The sequence below is a fragment of the Diplotaxodon limnothrissa genome, linkage group LG11 (genome assembly GCF_057381915.1).
Source record: "Diplotaxodon limnothrissa isolate DT_005_m linkage group LG11, D_limnothrissa_male_GT1.1, whole genome shotgun sequence".
NCBI classification, from domain to species: domain Eukaryota; kingdom Metazoa; phylum Chordata; class Actinopteri; order Cichliformes; family Cichlidae; genus Diplotaxodon; species Diplotaxodon limnothrissa.
The window spans coordinates 35,366,804-35,385,618 of record NC_140606.1 but is presented as its reverse complement, the minus strand read 5'-3'; the positions used below and the strand labels follow the sequence as shown (position 1 = coordinate 35,385,618).

General features: G+C 40.8%; 1 protein-coding gene across 1 annotated transcript in view; it reads right to left on the bottom strand.

Moving 5' to 3' along the window:
• Positions 1–18,408, bottom strand: part of znf385d (zinc finger protein 385D) — a 95,534-nt gene extending 77,126 nt beyond the window's left edge. Inside the window, exons 1-2 of the mRNA XM_085365904.1 lie at positions 18,266–18,408; positions 5,279–5,421 (exon numbers count right to left, since the gene is read on the bottom strand). Of these exons, the coding sequence (XP_085222030.1) occupies positions 5,279–5,421; positions 18,266–18,287 (165 nt within the window). The 5' untranslated portion in view covers positions 18,288–18,408. The remainder of the gene's footprint in view (positions 1–5,278; positions 5,422–18,265) is intronic.
• Positions 18,409–18,815: the final 407 nt, after the last annotated feature.

Genomic DNA, 18,815 nt, shown 5'->3' with positions numbered 1-18,815 from the left:
AGCAAGAAAACTCTCATGATAGAAAGAAAAGCGAATCTTCACTGTGAAATGCATCAATATACTGAACAATTAAATAATCTCACACGCGATTGTATTCAGAATAATCTTGGATATATTTGAATTATCATGCTGTATTAATAATTGCAGCAAAACTTGTATATTTCAAGAGCAAAATCAATAAAGAACTCTACTACTTGTGCGCATCTTTTGCAGTTTTTGGATAATCAAGTAAATCACATCTGTATAGAATAAATGAAAAAATCCATATGCAAAATCAGTAATATGTATTAATTGTTGTTGCAACTTTGCTCACAATGGTACAAATATTCAAAAAAATAGCAGCTTTACCCAAGTGGGAATAGTATAGTAAAATATTATGTAAGGTGCCGTATATTACACCATAACAACATTCTCATTTTCACCCTTTTCTGAACTACTAACATCACTGTGTGTGTCTTAAAGCTCCTTATGAACCGGAAAACTTGCCCTAATAGAATTTCTCCCCCGTGCGTTTCTGAGCACATGTAGTTGCATGCATGAAGTCTTCTTCTATGGCTTGAAGCCACATATTTCCTGTTACATTTTATTGTATCAAGGCGCCCCACTGGGGGAAAAGAAAGTAGACGAGAGAGAGAAAACAAACGCTGTTTCTTCCCCTCTGGCTAAGGACTTCCTGAATGTGTCACTCATCCCAGAACAAGAATATACAAAGCCCCAACTAGAGACTTTGGTATTATTCCCTCTGCATGCAGGTGTGGACATGCAAACACTTACACAATTTCTTTTTTTTACTCTATCACAATCCATCCAATAATACAAATCCTACCAAGAATGAGTGTGCTCCTACTGCTGCAGTGCGTTAGTGGAAGAACTGTCATCATCACCTATAGGATCATGTCGCTTTTTTTTTTTTTTTTTTTGAAAAGGGGAGCTTAAATGTTTATTGAGCCCCGGTGGCACATAAGAAGATCTGACCTCATCTGGGCAGATATAAAGCGTCTGCTTTCAGTGGGAGTACAGATGGAAACTAGCTTCAGCTTGATCCGTAACTCACTAAATCTGCTCCACCGAATCAAACAGCTGTTTGGTTTCTGTGCACAATTAAAATCAGAGCTCCTCTAATAATCTGCTTGAGTGAAGACATATCGTACATGTGCAGAAGGGGGAAAGCAACTTCTTAGTTAATCCTAACAAAGTTGCTTATGTAATTTACTTCTTTTTAAATTTCCACTTGTGCAGCTTAGTACTTAAAGTCTACAACTTTAGGCGGAAATGTTGTATTTGTACTCCTAATTTCACAGTAAACACAAGAAAATTAAAGGCAAGCATCATACAAAAGTGTTTGTGCTTTTAGAAACTACTTGAATTCAGAATTTTCCTTCTTCTTCTTCTTCGATATTTTCAGCACTGTTTGTATAAGTTGAAAAATATCTCTTCCCACTCAGCACACCACCTGCTGTGTGACACATAAAGAAATCTGATCAGACCTGTGAGCTGGCAAACAGGCTCCTTTGTTGCACCTTTGAATCCAAACTTACACCGGTGCTGAAAGCGCTACAAAGGGATTGTATAGGCAGAACAACAGCATGCAGAACAGTATATGCATGAACTTTCTACTTGTTCTCGAACTTTTAAAAGCGCACCACATTCTTCTGGTGATTAAGAAATCAGGAGCTCAGAGCAAAGTCGGAAAGAACATGAGACATGGAGGGAAACAAAAGCTCGCAAAAGAAAAGAAGAAGGTTGAAAGACTGAGATGGTGTGTGTTAGTGTGTCTGTGCGACAGAGTGCAAGAGGTGATTACTTTGTGTTAATCTAGTATCAGCTTTCCACCATTTGGAGGCTTCCCAGTGTATTACTCATTATCTGCAGACAAGTCTGTTAAATACAGATTAGACAGCGCGAGTAAAGGGACACAGTATTCCTGAACTTTCTCATGAAACTCTCCTTGCAGAAACAATCTGTCTTCCCATGGGTTATCTGGGCTTTTCTCTGTAATGTCCCACTTTTTTCACCCTTCATGTTTTTTTTCCTCACTCTTATCCAGCTGTGCTCCATATTTCAGCCCTTTTCGTTTGAGCACATTTTGAATTGAGCTATCCCGGTGTTTCAAAAGGGCAGCAAGGAGAAAAAAGAAAAGAAAGAAATTAGGATAGGTTATCTATTTGAGTTTTTTTTTTTCTTCCAGAAGTCAATGTATTTTTGTGATGACCTTGTTGATTTGAGCTGGTGAGGCCACATTTTTTTTCTCATAATTACTTTCTACTTTCAAAAAGAAAAATCAATAGATCCATACGGGTGTACACATCCTGCTACAGTAAGTGCACATCGGGTGAGTGCTCCATTTAGAAGGTGGCTCCTCACAGGTCACAAATCTAATAAGGTCTGTGCAGCCACATGCTATCACTGCATTCCAGAAAGCTGTTTACTACTGTTACTGTTTAAAAGGATGAGCTGTAAAGGAAAAGTATTAACAGATAAATATAGAGAATAGGTATACAGCAAAACAATCACTGAAGAAATTAGAAAGTGCTTTGAGTACCTGGGCATAAATTATATATTGTGTTTAGGTTTTGATGTGCTTCAGTTTGTCAAAACTAAACCTACAATCGCAACAAAAAACATTACTGATGAATAACGATCCTAAACCCAGAGATAATCAGTTTAACATCATAATAGAATTTCAAATTATGACTTGTTTTCAGGATTTCTGCTTGAAAATTGACTTCAGAACCAATATATTGTTGAAATGGTTGTTCTTGCATTTTCTTATGTTGATGTAATAATAATTCAGATAAGAATTATTCCTAGCAGATAGTAGGAAGTCTGTACACAAGCTTCTAGATTCATTGTCATAAAACAAGAGGCTACATAATTCCTTTCACATCAGGAGCCTGTGTTTTACTTTCAAACTAAGTGAAAGACAGGCTGGTTTAAAGGCACAGTACGTAATTTCTGCCTCTGGGGCTCTTTCAATCAGAAGTATGGGCGACAACATAAGCTATTTTTGTGACAAAGGAGAGACATTACCAAAGGATTATATTCCTTTTTGAATTTAACTGAAATGAATGTATTCACTGTGTAATTTAAAAAATGTATATACTGTATATTCTGTGTATTTATTATTTCACTCTTATTGCCTGTTCTTATTGTCCTTATCTTCAATGTTATGCTGCTCTGTTGTTTGTTAATTGCCCCTTGGGGATAAATAAAGTCTTCTGATTCTGATTCATTTTCACTGTACACAGTACAATGAGATTCAATGTGCAACTTCTCCAAAGAGCCACGTGTGGATACAGACCCTTACTCCAGGTCTGGGACAGATTTGTTTCTGAGGTGTACATGCAGGCAGCAGAAATAGTGACCACCTGTCACTATCTGTGGTTGAGGTAGGCAGTGCTTTGTAGGGATCTGTAATATTTTTGTATTTGCTAAGCGTGTTTGATCCCCTGGTGAGGTTTTGCAACTGGTGGGAAAAAACGTACGACCAAGGCTCAACAACTGATATAGTGGAAGTCCATGTAAGTCTGTGCTAGCTTAGCATTAGCTTGAGTGAGAATGTAGATAAGAACAGAAAACTCCCTCAGGAAGTAAAATCGCCTGTATCTGGGAATTACGTATACCAAATCTGGGGAGCAGTAAGTTCCTATAGTGACTTGGTTTGTGTAGTACTCAGTATTTAAATAAACGTAGAGCCCCCTTCCATTGCTCTTGCCAGAGTTCGCTGTTGTATCAGCTAGTTTGCGCCACAACTCCATGGAGCTACTGAGACAAAATAACATGTTTTTGTAACAGTCGGCATTGCTTTGCCATCCATTCATCCATTTTCCTCCACTTTTTTCAATTTAGAGTCATGAGGTACATTTTGTGTCTGCAGTATATAGTTTGTAGGGATGTGTCACCCTGGCAACTGGGAAACCACAGCTTTACAAGGAAGTGGAAACTACTGTGTTTTAACTTTGTGAAAAATGGACAATGTGAAAAACAATTGGAAACACTTTGAGTGTAAAGTCTTAATATTTTCTCTGAAGTTTTCTGCGAGTGATTCTGTAAGAAGTTACTAATTAGAGAGAAATTTCATGTTTGTCTGCTTCTAAACAAATTTAACAGTTTTTGATGTTCAGCTGACCAGCTGTGCATTGACTCTCGATCTGACAGCAATTACTCACAAATACAAGTCTGAAAAAGTAACCTCTCAACACTGCGTCTGTTTTCCTATAATTAATAGCGAACTACACAGTTCTTTCCAGGAAACATCTTGTTGATTATCAGCAAACTATTTGGACAAAGACACATAAAATGAAGCCAAATTATTTGCAACATTTCTGCAGCCGGACCTTTGCTACCATTATGAGTGCATCTTGAAGCATGCTTGTGCAGGCTCACTGTGCTCTAAGAAATACTTAAGAAGCCATATTTTTAAAAGAAACAATGGCTGGTTTTGAAGACACATTTTGGATTGTGCCATTTTACACTGCTTGGATGCACACTAGTTTTCAGCATTTTCTACAGTAAGCTACATCGTCGTCTGCGTCTGGATTAAAAATAAAAACAGATGTGATTGTTAACAAGGAGATGAGCGGTCCTCTGCAGACAAATTCTTCCAAGAGAAGTAACCTCCTCTGTTTTTATGAGTTTTGAACTTGGAGCTTAAAGGCAGAGCTGTCTATAAATCACATAAAGATAAAACAGATTAGGTTAACTCTTAGCAGAGTAAGTGCACAATAATCACAATAATCACACATACAGAAATGCAGAAACACATTAGTGGAGCACTGAGAAAAGACAAAATGTGTGGTTCTATAATAGATATACAACGAAATGGTTGGAGATCAACGTAAATGGCTTCTATCTAAATGTTTGCATAATAAAGCATTTATTAATCCATAGACAGACATAGGCCTTTTCAGAGAAGTGTCAGCCACATTATACATACTCCTTCCCTTTCAAACTCACATTTAAGCTTTGAAAGAATCATCCTAATTAAATGGTTTATGTGCAACTGTGTGAAAGAGTGTTTGATAAAAAGACGTGGAAAAAAAGGTTGAAGCTTATTGCCTCAAAGCTAAAAGCTCCTCATTGTATCTTTTTGAAGCAGTAATAACAGCTTAAACAAACATGCTGACAAATATGGCAAAAACACAACTGAAATACAAAATCTGTCTCTGCTGCTGAGATCACAGAGGGTGTCCTTCACTGTGACCTTAGCAGGAGTCAAAGAGAATCTGAAAACCAGCAAGCCGATCACATGACACAAGGAGATAAGGATGACACTCACTGTGTTGAATCCTGGAAAGAGGCTGACCGCTGAGGCTGTATCCAAAGGAATAGGTAGAAACTGCTTCATGGCCAGCGAGGTCTGGACAGCAGGCAGGGTGGGACGCACCAATGCAGGCATGAGGCCATTTTGACATGTGTTACCTGCAGGAGGGAGAGCAAAGGCAACATGATGAACTACAGACAGCAAAAGGGCAAGATGCACAAGCCGAAATCTGGAAGCGTACATTTAAATTAATCTTCAGTGCTTGTTTTATTCAGGTCTACGACATCATGATGCCCCTGCTTTCGGTTTGTACAAATCATTTAATCTACCACTTAAGCACCTCAGCCACCACAACTAATTCTCCAGGGAGTGACAACACTGGATGGGGTCATGAGAGGAACTCCTTCACAAGAATCATTTTTGAAAACTGTCACTAACTGAAAAGGCTACACACAAATAAAAACTGTGGTCCAGCGATGAGGTGTAGAAACTTTTGTGTTTGGTGGCTAACGACAGAATCCAGAGAGAGCTAGACAGAACGACCGAAACGAGAAAGTGTACCAGGAGTTCGTAGGAAAGTTTGTTTTTAGAACTTATCCATCTAAATGCTGATAAACTTTAAAGTTAGGGCTGTGGCTGTTCCTGTTGGTTGGTTGCTCAACACAGAGATCTGTAACCAACGCCTGGGAATGATGATGACTTACAGTAGAACTCCACCTTCTCATCTAAATATGGTATCGTCTAGGTAAAGAAATCCAACATCGCTGTTGGATTTCATATATTGTCAATAGTGAAGACTGAACAATTTTTTAAAGAAAAACAAACTAATAAGATTTACAATTTCATTCTTTGGCAGGGCGTGGTTTGTTGCACGGCTGCCGGGGAGGCTGACACACCGGAGCTCCATCAGCTCACCACGCCTCCCTTGTATAAAACGTGCAGGGACCTGAGGTTGGGGTTGTTGTTGTTGTTGTTGTGTGTGGACGCAGCTGAAAAGCTGTGGCCATGTGTTAGAGGAACAGCAACCAGAATAAAAAAAGAACGAACTATGTGAGGTCTGTCATTCTTGCCACACATTCAGTTTTAAATATATACATCATCCTTCTCTGTATCACTTTGTTTTAAATCTTAAGTCAGCATTTTTCTTTTTCTTCAGCCAAAGCTAATGAAACTGTTACTACATGTCCCAGCCGTTTTTGCACAAGAGGGGTCATGCTCCCTGGATGCTTGCTCAATGAGCCACTAAATAGTTTAACGTCATATAACTGACAAGTACTCGCCATGCCCTACAGCCTCTTCTACAATTGCACCTGACTGGATGAATACATCTGATAGACTTTCTGCTCCTGAAATTCAAACTTAAACAAACACCATGGCTGTTTCACAGATTTTCTTTGTCACTGCAAAGAAAGTGTTCTTGAAAACCTTCAACATGAGAAATAATCCATGCTGATCATGAAGTTATGTAGTTCTCAGAGGCAAGTCAAGAAGTTTAAACCTCAACATTATGCAACTCGTTGCTCTATTGTTCAGAAATAAAATGCAGCTGCACCACAATTGCTCAGCTAGTTGCACAGATAATAAACTCAACGTGGAAATGATGGATCCTGTGGAAACTCACCATTAGGTATATGGCTGTTGATTTCAGAGTCAAGAACTCACCTCCATGATCAATATCATATCGACAATTCGCCAATAACCATTACAAGTTATATCATTATGGAAGGGTTCATTCTAACTGTTTTACTTACTCTAATCTTGCAAGTGCAGTCATTAATGTGCGTTACTACACGGTTAAGAGAACACTCTGTGAGTTGTTTCAGTGTTTCACTTTACTCATTCAGGTTGCAGTCTTGTGAATTCCCTGAATTCATTTCCTTCTTGTAATCACAATAAGACCAAAACTGTCTACCGAGAGCAAGCTTTATATGCAGATAACCGCCGTGTGATTCTGCAATGATGTTTATCTCTTCAAAACAGATGTTCTCGTTCTGAAATCGTCACCACAAATAGCTGACGTGGAATGACTGCAGCGAGCGCAATGTTTCAATCAGTCAATGGCAAGTGAGGTCTGGCCCACACATCTCTAGGAAAAACAAAAGTAAATATTTCATTTTTATTGTCATGTGAGCGCGCCACGCCAGCAGAGTGCTTTTAAAACCACCAATTAGAAACAGCACAGGACTGATTTCAGTACAGCCAGGACCGAACGAAAAAGAGCAGAAAAAACGGTCACAAGCTTCCAAAACATTAGGAATTAAAGAAGCTATTCCGTAAAGCTATAATGAAAACCAGAGGGATGATTTTTTTTAAATCACTGCACATTTAACAACAGTGGAACTCCGGGCCAGCGTGGCTCTAAAGCGCTGGCAGATACGATATCAAACCACTGTCTTGAGACAAATAAAAACAAGTTTTGCCACGTTTCAGTCCCCAGGCAGTGGTTAGGGGTAAATAAAAAGCAAAAGTCATAAAGATGAGAGGAGAAGAGGGGGAAAAAACCCCACAATTTGTCCCCCCTTCTCCCATTCTGTCTTCTGTCTTTTCCCTCCAGTTGCCGGAGCGCTGCCATCTGTTGGAAAAAAGAGCACATGCTGTCTCTCATGTGGAGGCACGTCCTAGTCCCAACTTTAACAAAGCATGTCCTTCTGTAGGGATCATTCAACTGTGCCATCTCTCAACATGCCGGCCTGACGTCAGCCTGCAGGCTCGCTTCACCTCTCTCTCAGCCAAAATCCGCCATTCATCAGCTCGACGCGCACAGTCAAAACAGCCCGCTCAAAGACACCGGGAATGATGTGTCAGATTAGTCTGCAGTGAGATGAGGAGTGACAAACTGCATTTTTTTGATAGGGTCACATTTGGTTTGCTGAGTGATAGGATATGAAATCTGACTTCCCACCATTGTTGAAGTCTGAGATTTTTTATATACAAGTAACTGATTTGTTCCATCACTGAACAGGAAATCGCAATAAAGTTGTGTTATTTTATTGACACAGTTACTAGTGGGAAAAAAATAGCAATTTTATTTCGAGACACATAAAACATCTCCATTACAAGCCTTTCGTAAGTGGTCACTTTTAGAGTGTTTTATAGCTCAAGATTTTTGAATTATTAGTACTTAATTAAGAGTAACAGCTTTAATATTTTGAACTGTAGCTTTATGCACTATTGTGAAATTAAATCAGTGGCACTGCCTTCTATTACTCGACCTTAAATGTTGAAGGGGAAAAAAATGACTGAAATGGATAAAAGCGAAATACTTTCAAAGGTGAGTAACTGTACTTAGCTTTCTTTCCACCATTCGAGATAGAATCTGTTGCTTATAAATAAAGCATCTTTAATCCACACTATTCACATGCCTCACAATAAAAACAATATTTATTTTTCATGCAGTATTTTTCAGTCTCTTTAGTTTTCTTAAATTCTGTTTTATTTTTTGCCAACAACCTCTAGTATTCTACTGGTTTTTATTATCATTATTACCCCTCTCCTCAGCCTCAACTGGTTGACCAGATTCAGTTCAATTCAATTCAGTTTTATTTTTATAAATCACAACAGTCTCCTCAATACTTTTTAAATTGTAAAGAGTAAAAAAAAAAGTAAAAGAGAGAAACCCCGACAATTAAACAACTCTCTGTGAACAAGCACCAGAGGTGTGGACTCGAGTCACATGACTTGGACTCGAGTCAGACTCGAGTCATTAATTTTATGACTTTAGACTTGACTTGAAAAAATGTTGTAAGACTTGTGACTTGACTTGGACTTTTACACCAATGACTTGGGACTTGAATTGGACTTGAACCGGTTTACTTGAAAAGACTTGATATTTTACCCCAAATATAAAATTTAACATGCATATTATATAGAGATTGAAAATGTGACGTCATTCACGGGTAGAACCGCAAAGGATTCTGGGAACTCGTGGCAAGCGGTACTAGCGCATGCAGGCTTTCAATTAAAATCAGTTACACAGCGATAAAAAGAAACACAAAAATGTCAAGAAGCTGTTGTATTATTAACTGCAATAGCCGGTCGCATGACAGCCACGGGAAGCCGACGGGTAAAGAGATCGGTTGTTATCGGATTACGTCGTTGAAGACAAATTGTTCAAGCCATGTTTCCGAAGTAACAAAGAGGCGACGGATGGCCTGGATTGCAGTCATTCAAAGACCAAATATCCGGTTGTTCAGTGATGACGCGACGAATCCTACTTCCGGGTCTAAAGTAGTCTGCGTTTAATATGGCTTTTGTGTTGTTAACATGTTTAATTTTATGTATTTTCTTCTATTTGATCTCAAAAAGCTCCTAAAACAGTCAGTGATCCCTGTTGACCTCCCTCGGCTTTTATTACCGCTAATCATTTATTTAAGCTCAGTTTTTAAAACCTTAGGATGTAACTACAGCCCAGCCCATGCAGCAGTACATGAATGACTAACCTCGTATTGTGGATGGATTATCTCAGTTGTTCTCCTGGCTGAAGTTTGGTCCTTTTACAGCATCCTGCCATGCGATTACATTTGTTTCTGACCACCGAGAACACTCACGTTAACTTTTATCGAGTGGGAAAAAAGTTAGCTTGTTTATATTATGCTAACATAGCTGTGTCGCTAGCGGTCACGTAGCACATCATTATATACCAGCTAGCCCAACTTCAGTAACCCTACAAACGTCGCTGCTGTTTAGTTTTCTGTCTTCATTTATGCTGGAAGTGATAGCAGAGCTGTACGTTTTAATTTGTTTCCAAAACCCCGCAGTCAGGACATGCTATATTGTATTTAGATAGAAGCTAGCGAGCTAACTCCCTGCTAACTTCTAACTCCGTTAAATGTCATAAATTCCGTTTTCATGGATGCCTGGATGTTAAACTCAATTGTTACACCTGGTAGAGCAGAACGCTGATCATTTTATTAAAGATGAAAGACTTTAGACAGTTTTTCAACTCTCAGTAATGCCATAGTGATCGTTTGATATATGGACCTGCAGCGGAGTTTAGACCCAGACACGGCTAGTGACGTCAGACTGAACAACCGGATAACGTCCCAGAACACTCCAGCTCACAGGTTAGTCTGCTCCAAGCATTTACACAAAGGTCAGTGTTTTGTAGTAGTTAATACGTCATTTTCATAACATAATTAGTGATATAGGTTACAAGCAAGTCTGGCGCTGAACAGAAATTGTCGCGCTATGCTCCTTTGTTTATTGTGCATAAATAGTGAATTGTCCTGACACAATATTGCGTTTCGCTTCTGTTATTATGGTACATTGACAAAAACATATACTTTTATTCACAGGATAAAACAGTTGTTTTGTATCACTAATTGCCCAGTGCGATTACAGCATACAGTATTATTGTCACTGCTACATTTCTGTGATGCTACCAGAAATTATTTCCACTGCTAATTAATTACCATTGAGCTCAAAGGTCCTATTAATAAACGGTTAAGGAATGTGTATTTATGAAGACGATTTGTGAGACTGGTAAACTTATGATACGTACGATGGTCTTTACTTTCTACACGGTGCATTTCAAGGTCCTGCACCCATCCGTCGGTAAACTGTACCTGGGCTTGTTGCAGTGACCGGAAGTTACTAAACTTCATGAGTGTATGCGCTCACTCCAAGAAGCGTATAATTATAAATATGCATATAAATATGCTACGATGAGATAGCTGACTTCATCTAACTAGCAAATGTTGTCCAGGCTACGTTGGTGATGCAGTTTTTTTAAATGTGTATGATATTTTTGTCATGCGATTTTAAAGCCGGTCCTACAACCGCATCCAAGAATAACATGCAGCTTATCTCAGAACTGTCGGTGAAAATTATTCTTGGAGCTAGGTTTAATTGAGCTGCATTTTAAAGAGGTGCAATTTCACAATTTGTGTATATTTTCTAAGTTCACTATTTTGTCATGTGTTGAGAAAAACACAGATTTAAAATTACATGGTCTAATATTTACATTTAGCATATAACTGCAACATGCTTTTTTTCGTTTTTTTTTAAAGACTCGAAAGGACTTGAAATTCAAAATTTCAGACTTGTGACTTTACTTGGACTTTTACACCAGTGACTTGAGACTCGACTCTGACTTGCCTGACATTACTTGAGACTTGACTTGAGACTTGAAGATAAAGACTTGAGACTTACTTGAGACTTGCAAAACAATGACTTGGTCCCACCTCTGACAAGCACTTGGCGACAGTGGGAAGGAAAAACTCCCTTTTAACAGGAAGAAACCTCCAGTAGAACCAGGCTCACGGAGGGGCGGCCATCTCATCATCCCCAATGGGTCGTGACAAATGGCTGCCCCTTTTCTTCCTGTTAAAAGGGAGTTTTTCCTTCCCACTGTCGCCAAGTGCTCGGATATAGGGGGTAGCTGGAATTTTCTCTGTATTACTGTGGGGTGTTTACCTTACAGATAAAAAGTCTTGAGGTAATGGGTATTCTGGGCCAAGCTAACCGCGCTAACATGTTGACGCTGTGCAGCCTCACGCACGGAGCGAGCCGCGGTAACTCGCTAACTGAGATTTGCCGCGTTAATGCAGTTATGGCGTTAATGTCATTTTAACGAGGTTAACGCTGACAGCACTAGTTTTGGAACTATATTAATAAAACTGAATTATTATTGTTAGTAGAAGTAGTAAAGACATCTAAAGGCATTTAAAGGCACTTTTTGGGTGTCAGCTTGTTGTTATTTGAAAACACGAGTGAGGGGTTTGACTATAAAATCAAGGGCATTTGATATTCAGTCACCTAAAAGAATATACTGATTCTTACATCATAGACCCTCTTCATAACTACTGGGGTCACTGCCTGCTGGAAATGAGGAACAATACGGGTCCATCCATGGCTAGTCTATAACTTAACATTGCAGTGCTTTCAGCTAAATACTGACATCAGGGTCCAAACCATTTAATTTAATTTGTGTAAGATTCACAATTTCCCTTTAGCATGCTAACATATAGGCAAGTATTCATTTTTCTGGACTTTCACTTATTGTGTAGGATTCCGTTTCCAAATCTGGGATTCAGATATTTTGGAAATATAAACTCTCTCAGCTTCTTCACCTGACATCCATCTGGTTCACATCAGTAATAATCACACTTCACTTCACCTGTTTGTTGTTGTTTTAGCAACTTTGTCACAAGATTTCGTCACTTTTTCATACACCTTTGGCAGATCACGTCTTTTCAAACAAGGCCTAGCAACAGCTTTAAAGCTGCACATCATCATGCTCTACGGGCACAGTAACGATGCGCTCTCGCTCTCTCCCCGTCTGATGTGCTCATGGGGTGGAGCGAGTGACAGAGAGCAGCGGTGCACAGAGGGAGACATAAAAAGTAGAGACCTCCTGCTGCTCTCAGAGAGCTCACTTTACATGTAAATGTAAAACGTCTTTAGCGTGTGTGTATGGTGATTTTAGAGAATCAGACATGAGTACTTGTCCCGCTGTCGAATATCTGTAAATTTTACAGGAACTGATGCAATTATTCTGAGATATTTCTCACTCTGGTGCAATATGAACAGTAACAGGATCACCAAGGTCACTGGACAAATTCCCTGGGTTTTTTTGTGCAAAAATTCATGCCAATAAATTAAATAAACTTTTTATCTGGTCCACAGCATTGGATTGGTTTCCAGCCTTAATTCCACACATATTGTATGGCTAATAATCTAAAGAGCTCTGAGAGTAAAGAATTAAGGTCTTCCATAATTTCCTAAGCCTGAGGTGTAAAAAGGTAAAAGGTAATGCAACAACCACCAGCAAAAGGTCACCATAAAAGGCAACAAGGAAAGTAAACTTTGACCCCAGCTACTGAGCACCATACTCCTTTCATGATACTTTAACACAGTGACAGAAAAGGTCAGGTACAGGAGGCTGTAAAAGCACAAATGGGATACATGTTTCATACATGTCAGAGAACTTCTGTGTGCCTGACTTAGTGACTGAGTAAATCCAGGTGACGGTGTCATCTACTTTGCATCAAGGCTCTCTCCGGAGCCACTCTGAAAGGTCATCGGGTCACATTATATTGAATACTGAAAAACCTGCAAGTCAGAAATGACGAACTTTGCCGGGCCTAGTCGTCTATTTTCCTTTCAGGAGTATCTGCTGAAATCATCACAACTAAAGTAAACAAGCAAAAGCCAAACAAATGGAACAGTAAAGCTCACTGGAACAAGAAGCCTGGTTATGTGTCAGGACAGTGGCCTCCAAACAATCTCTCTGGTACTGATCTGTTTACATAGTGCGGAAAGTGCTGGAGCTGAATGAAGACCTCTCTGTGAGCTTCTCGTGCAGGCAATGGCACCAAGTATGCGAGAGCTAAATGTAAGATTTATGAGTTGTTGAGGTTGCAAAATGTTTGTTTATGAAATGTAACCGCAAATTTGTACTTGATGCCACACAGAAAACTGCAAAGAGAGCTTACTGTCTCCCTCTGCAAAATGTGAAACCAATGAAATCAATCAAATAAAATATGAAATAAGATGCAATCGTTGCTTAAATGAAGTCTCAGCAAAGATCTGATAATAGGCTTCATTTACAGTGTTTCTGTGCAATTTTGCTTTAATTAGACCAATACTACTTTCTTTATTTGTACCCAACTATTGGTGCGCTGGATTTTTGATTTTGCGATATTAAAATGGAAACGTTTAGCTTTCTCAGCTTGTCCACCTGACATCGCTCTCGCTCTCAGCAGTGACCGTCACGCTTCAGTTCACTTGATTGTTGTTAATTTAGTATCTCTATCACTAGATTTAGCCGCTGTTCATCCTTTGCCACTTCTTGCTCTCTCAGTGTTGCTTCAACATCTGGCGCCGGGGGAGTGGCAGCCTGTTACAGCAGCTCCTGCTTATTACTGAGATTTTTTTTATTCCTATGCTTTATTATTTATTTATTCTGGTCTATGGGACAAATAACGGCTATCTTATCTTATGCATGAGAGATCATTTTACATGTGAATGCAGCTGAAATCACAGTACAGCCATTGGACTTGGATTTTTTTCCAGAAAAACTGAATCCAAGAACTACGCTCTTTTCTAATTTGTATTTTAAATTAACTGTATGTAAATGGATAAGTATCACTTACTGTAGAGTGATAATCTCATAGAGATTTGGCACTTGACCCTGCTTCCTCGAGCTCAACAAAGTGTTCATTGTTTTTGCCCAATGCTTTACTGTTTGGATTCACTGGGTCTCATCAAATCATTTCCAGCCACAACAGACAGTTCTGTTCACCACAGAAGGCCGTGATAAACACACTCGATGCTGCCCAGTGCCAAAATCCAAGCAGACAAAGTCAGCAATTTGTACGGGAACATAACAATTAAAAAACCCAAAGATTTCGCTGAAGAGTAGGCGGTGCCCAAAGCTGAGCTAAAAGAAAAATATTAGCACAGCTGTCATTTTTTCCCCACATCATGAGAGCAATCCAATGCTAATGATGCTCTGTGTCTGCAGGACATGCAAACACATCAGCATAATGCAACTTGATAACATTTTAATGTCAGCTGAAGGCATGCTTTAGGGCTTATTTTATTAAAACATAATTCCAATGAATCAAATTAGGCACAATCGAGCTGATACGCATTCAACCTCGGGCTTTTGAAGAAGCTTTTTTGCCCGCTTGGCCCACAAGCATAAGGATGTAGAGCTGAGATGAGATCTGACTTCTGGAAACAAGATCGGAATAGATTCAAGTTTTCACCCACCGGCCTTTGCTTATCCATTCCTTTTGAGACCGTGTTGCTGCACACACAGTATGAGATGTTAAGAGCAGCTCATTGAACGAGATGTGTGTGTTTGTGTGGTTACTGTATCGTACTGTGCTTCAGACTCTGACTGTCCTCTGCATTGCCCTTCCTGAAGGATCTGGGGCTCAAGCTTTTTTTACTCCTGCGGCACTATGTCGAGAGAGGGAGAGAGTAAAAATGATGTCTGGAGGACGCCGACTGGCATTAATAATGAATCATCTCGTGCTCGCTCTCCTCCACCTTCTGCCTCCTCTTACTGTCCTGAACCTGGCAGTTCCTCCGATAAGATCTGCCCAGAGAGACCAAGAGCCAGCGCTGCCAGAGAGTCTCAAAATAACAAGCTTGCTCTCGCGCGGCCATCTAGTTCTCTCAGCAAATATAAATCCAATTATTAGATAAATCTGAATTCCCCTAAAAACTCATTCATATGCTGATGACGTTCCAGATGTGATTAACACTTTTGTGTTTTTGCGGAGTTTCCTGATTGTATTCTGCGACCCTTAACATGCTGTGAGAGCAGCAATACCCTTCAAGCACGCAGCATAAACTCATTTCACCCCCATTAAAATGAACAAAGTGAGTACAAAGGGTAGATTTAGAACATTCTTACTTTTTGAAAGCTACACGTTCACCCATTTTCCAATTAACCTTTACAGGATAAACTCTCTACTCTTGAAATTTCATAAATCTCAGCGGCGTGTGGCATAAATCTGGCTTCCAGCTACATAACACATGCTACCTCTAGTCCCTTCAGATTAGCATACTGTAGTTGTCATGAGTTTAGCCCACTGATAAACACAGCTGTCTATGAATTGGCTCCAACAATCACTTCCCATGCACTCTGTAATCTGAGGTTAACCAAAAAGATGTTTATGTGAGGCTAAACGCCGACCACAGTGGCAAACACACCGGCTAGATATCTTCTGGGCCTCTGACTCAACAGCGCTAATAGCTTGTATGATTGCAGCCCACACTCAGCACCTATTACCCCACTCAGAGTTCATTTACTGATTGTGATGTATGAGAGATTAGCATTTGTTTCTGCTCTGTTTATTTTTATTCCTACACTACTGGAATCTTGTTTCGAAGAGGTCAGCATAAGTCACTTGATATTAATCACCTCAATGGAAAACAAGCTCCAGTTAAAACTGCAGCAATGCAGAGCGAGAGTACAAACAGCATTATTAATCTTTTAAGAGATACCATCCATTTTCTCCATACAGTGCACTCAGGATTGCGTTCATAAATGCTAAACCGATGCACACCCAGTATGCAGTGACCTTTACCCTTTCATTTGTTTTACACTGAGCAGTGGCGATGAGGTGCCTCTTAGTATTCCACCTGATGAGAATGAAAAGAAAACAAGCGTGACCTTCTGACGAAACCTCTGAGTTCTTCTTGGCGTTTTCACTTTCACTTCTTATGATTTTGGGTTAAACGGGCCCAAACTTGAAACCCACTCATCCAGCCCGACCTGCACTACCTTTATTTTTTCTTCGCTATCCAGCAGTTTCACACCTGACCGACATCGACTGTGGATCTCAAAGAGCTCAAGCTGTCTCTACACCTGACAGCTTATTCATTTATAAGCTTCCAGCTCTCCTTTCCTCCCTCCCTCCCTCCTCCTCCTCCTCTGTGTATGGCATAACAAGAGAAAATCCTTCTGATGCTTACAAGCCACGGTCTGTAACTTCAGATCGCTTTAATCCCTTGAATAGAGAAAAGTATTTCATTTAACAAATCGCCCCCTTAGAACTGTCATGGTCCGGGTGAGCACGGGGTTTTTCCACTCCGCTGGGTTCTACCTTCAGGCAGAGACTCCAATCAGCTTCCACACCTGGTTCCAATCAAGTCACCTGCATATAAGACCAGCATTCACAACAGACCTCTGCCAGATCTTCTGCTAACCCATGTCAGTGCTAGGCTGCGAACCCCTTGTGAGAACCCTCAACTACTGCTTTTCCCTCACCGTGTTTTTCTTTGTCATAGGACCCACCTGGCAGTCACGTTTCCCGAACTACTCTCATCTCCGCCTGGACGCTGGTTCTGTCATCTGGTTTCTTCCTCTCCACCATCGGACTACACCTGCCTGCCTCCCTGCCAAGTCCCTCACTCCACGCATATTCTGGATCCTCTCTGGACACTCCTCACCCGGAACCCCCTGGACACCCCTTCCTCGCATGACACTTTAAACCTGCAACGCGTAAGCCCTAACCTCCATAGCCTAATCCTGCAGCTGTGATTCACTGGACTGCCACTGACTACTTGTCTCTTCTCATTATAGTGACTGCGTACCTCCATCCAAGCCGCTGCCCCTTTTTTCCATCCGTGAAATCCAGCACCTAGCCATAGCACTCAGTTTCATGTTCACAGTTTGGCCTCACAGTTCACAGTTCATAGCATTTCATAATTCATAGCATTCATAGTCTCCTGTTGTGTAATTTCACTAGACACTTGTAAATAAAGCACTGTGTTCACGCCCGTTTGCCTCCCTCTGTGTCTGCATTTGAGTCCACAGCCGGGCCCTCTCGGCCGTAACAAGAACTCCGGATCCCTGTGTAATTATTCCTCCGATGTGACTGTAAGCCAGCCGTGAGAAGAGCACTTGACTTGAAGTCGCTCGCGCATTAAGTCTTCTAAAGCCTCCTTCAGTCTTCTCCATAAAAACTAATGGAAGGGGCCTTTCGTCAATTTCTTTAACTAACCTACACTGAATATCAAGTTGCGCCCAAGCCAGGAGACTCCAGTCTTATTTAGATTCCTCCAGAGTGTCAGCTGGTTAAACATCCACAATGAAATCCAAAGCTTGGATTCTCAGCCACCCAGGATTGAGTCCAATAAACTCATACATGAGCTTTAGGAAGGCGTTTACCTGATGAGCAGGTTCATTCAACATTTTTAGGAGCTCTCCGTGAGCAACTTCACGCTTCCAGCGAGCAGCTCCCCTAGCCGCCTTTTTTTAGTTTCCAGAACAAGTAACAGGCAGGTTGTAACATATTTACATTTTGGAGAGGAGAAAATGTGCACTTTCACTCTGCATTTGACTGTGATAAAGCAGCGAAAACACACACGCAGACAAAAAGAGGTCTCTTAGGTTTGTAACTTCACGCTCTTTTCCTGCAAAGGAAACCTGTGCTTTTACTCCCATGCTTTTAAAGGAAGGACTTTGCACTGATTCTCACACACGATGAGGAGGTGCTCTGTGTAAACACTCCACAACCACACATAAATATAGACACTCACCAAAGAACATGCTGCTCTCCATAGCTCCTCAGGCTCGGGGGTTTGCTGTATTTCCTCTCTGGTGCCCTGCCAGTGTGTGTGTGTCCATGGACAGCAGCCTGGGCATGTCTCATACACTCCTCAGGGGTGTGTGTGTGTCCGCATGTGTGTTCAATCCAACAGCAGCGTCAGTGGCCAGTCTGCATGCTGCACTCTGCACGCCGCTGCTGTCTGTGGACCTCCGTATCTGCCTCTCTCTCCCTCTCTCCTCGTACTGGTCCTCCCTTGCCTCTTTCGTCCCCTCCCCTCCTCTTTAGCGCTTCCCTTCCCTCCTCCTCTTATCTTCCTCCTCCTTCTCCTCTCTGGCCCCTCCACGAGCTAAATCCCTGCTCTTCTTTCTTTTCTCTCTCCGAGGTGTGTATCTGCATTTTCCAGCAACAGCTTCTTCTCCACAAATGCCTCTTTCGCTCTCTGTAGTTGTCTCATCTTTGTTTTATGTGTCAACCAAGCCTCTCCCTCTCCTGCGCTTTCTCACTTCTGGTTTCCCCCGCTGTCACTGCTTTATTTGATC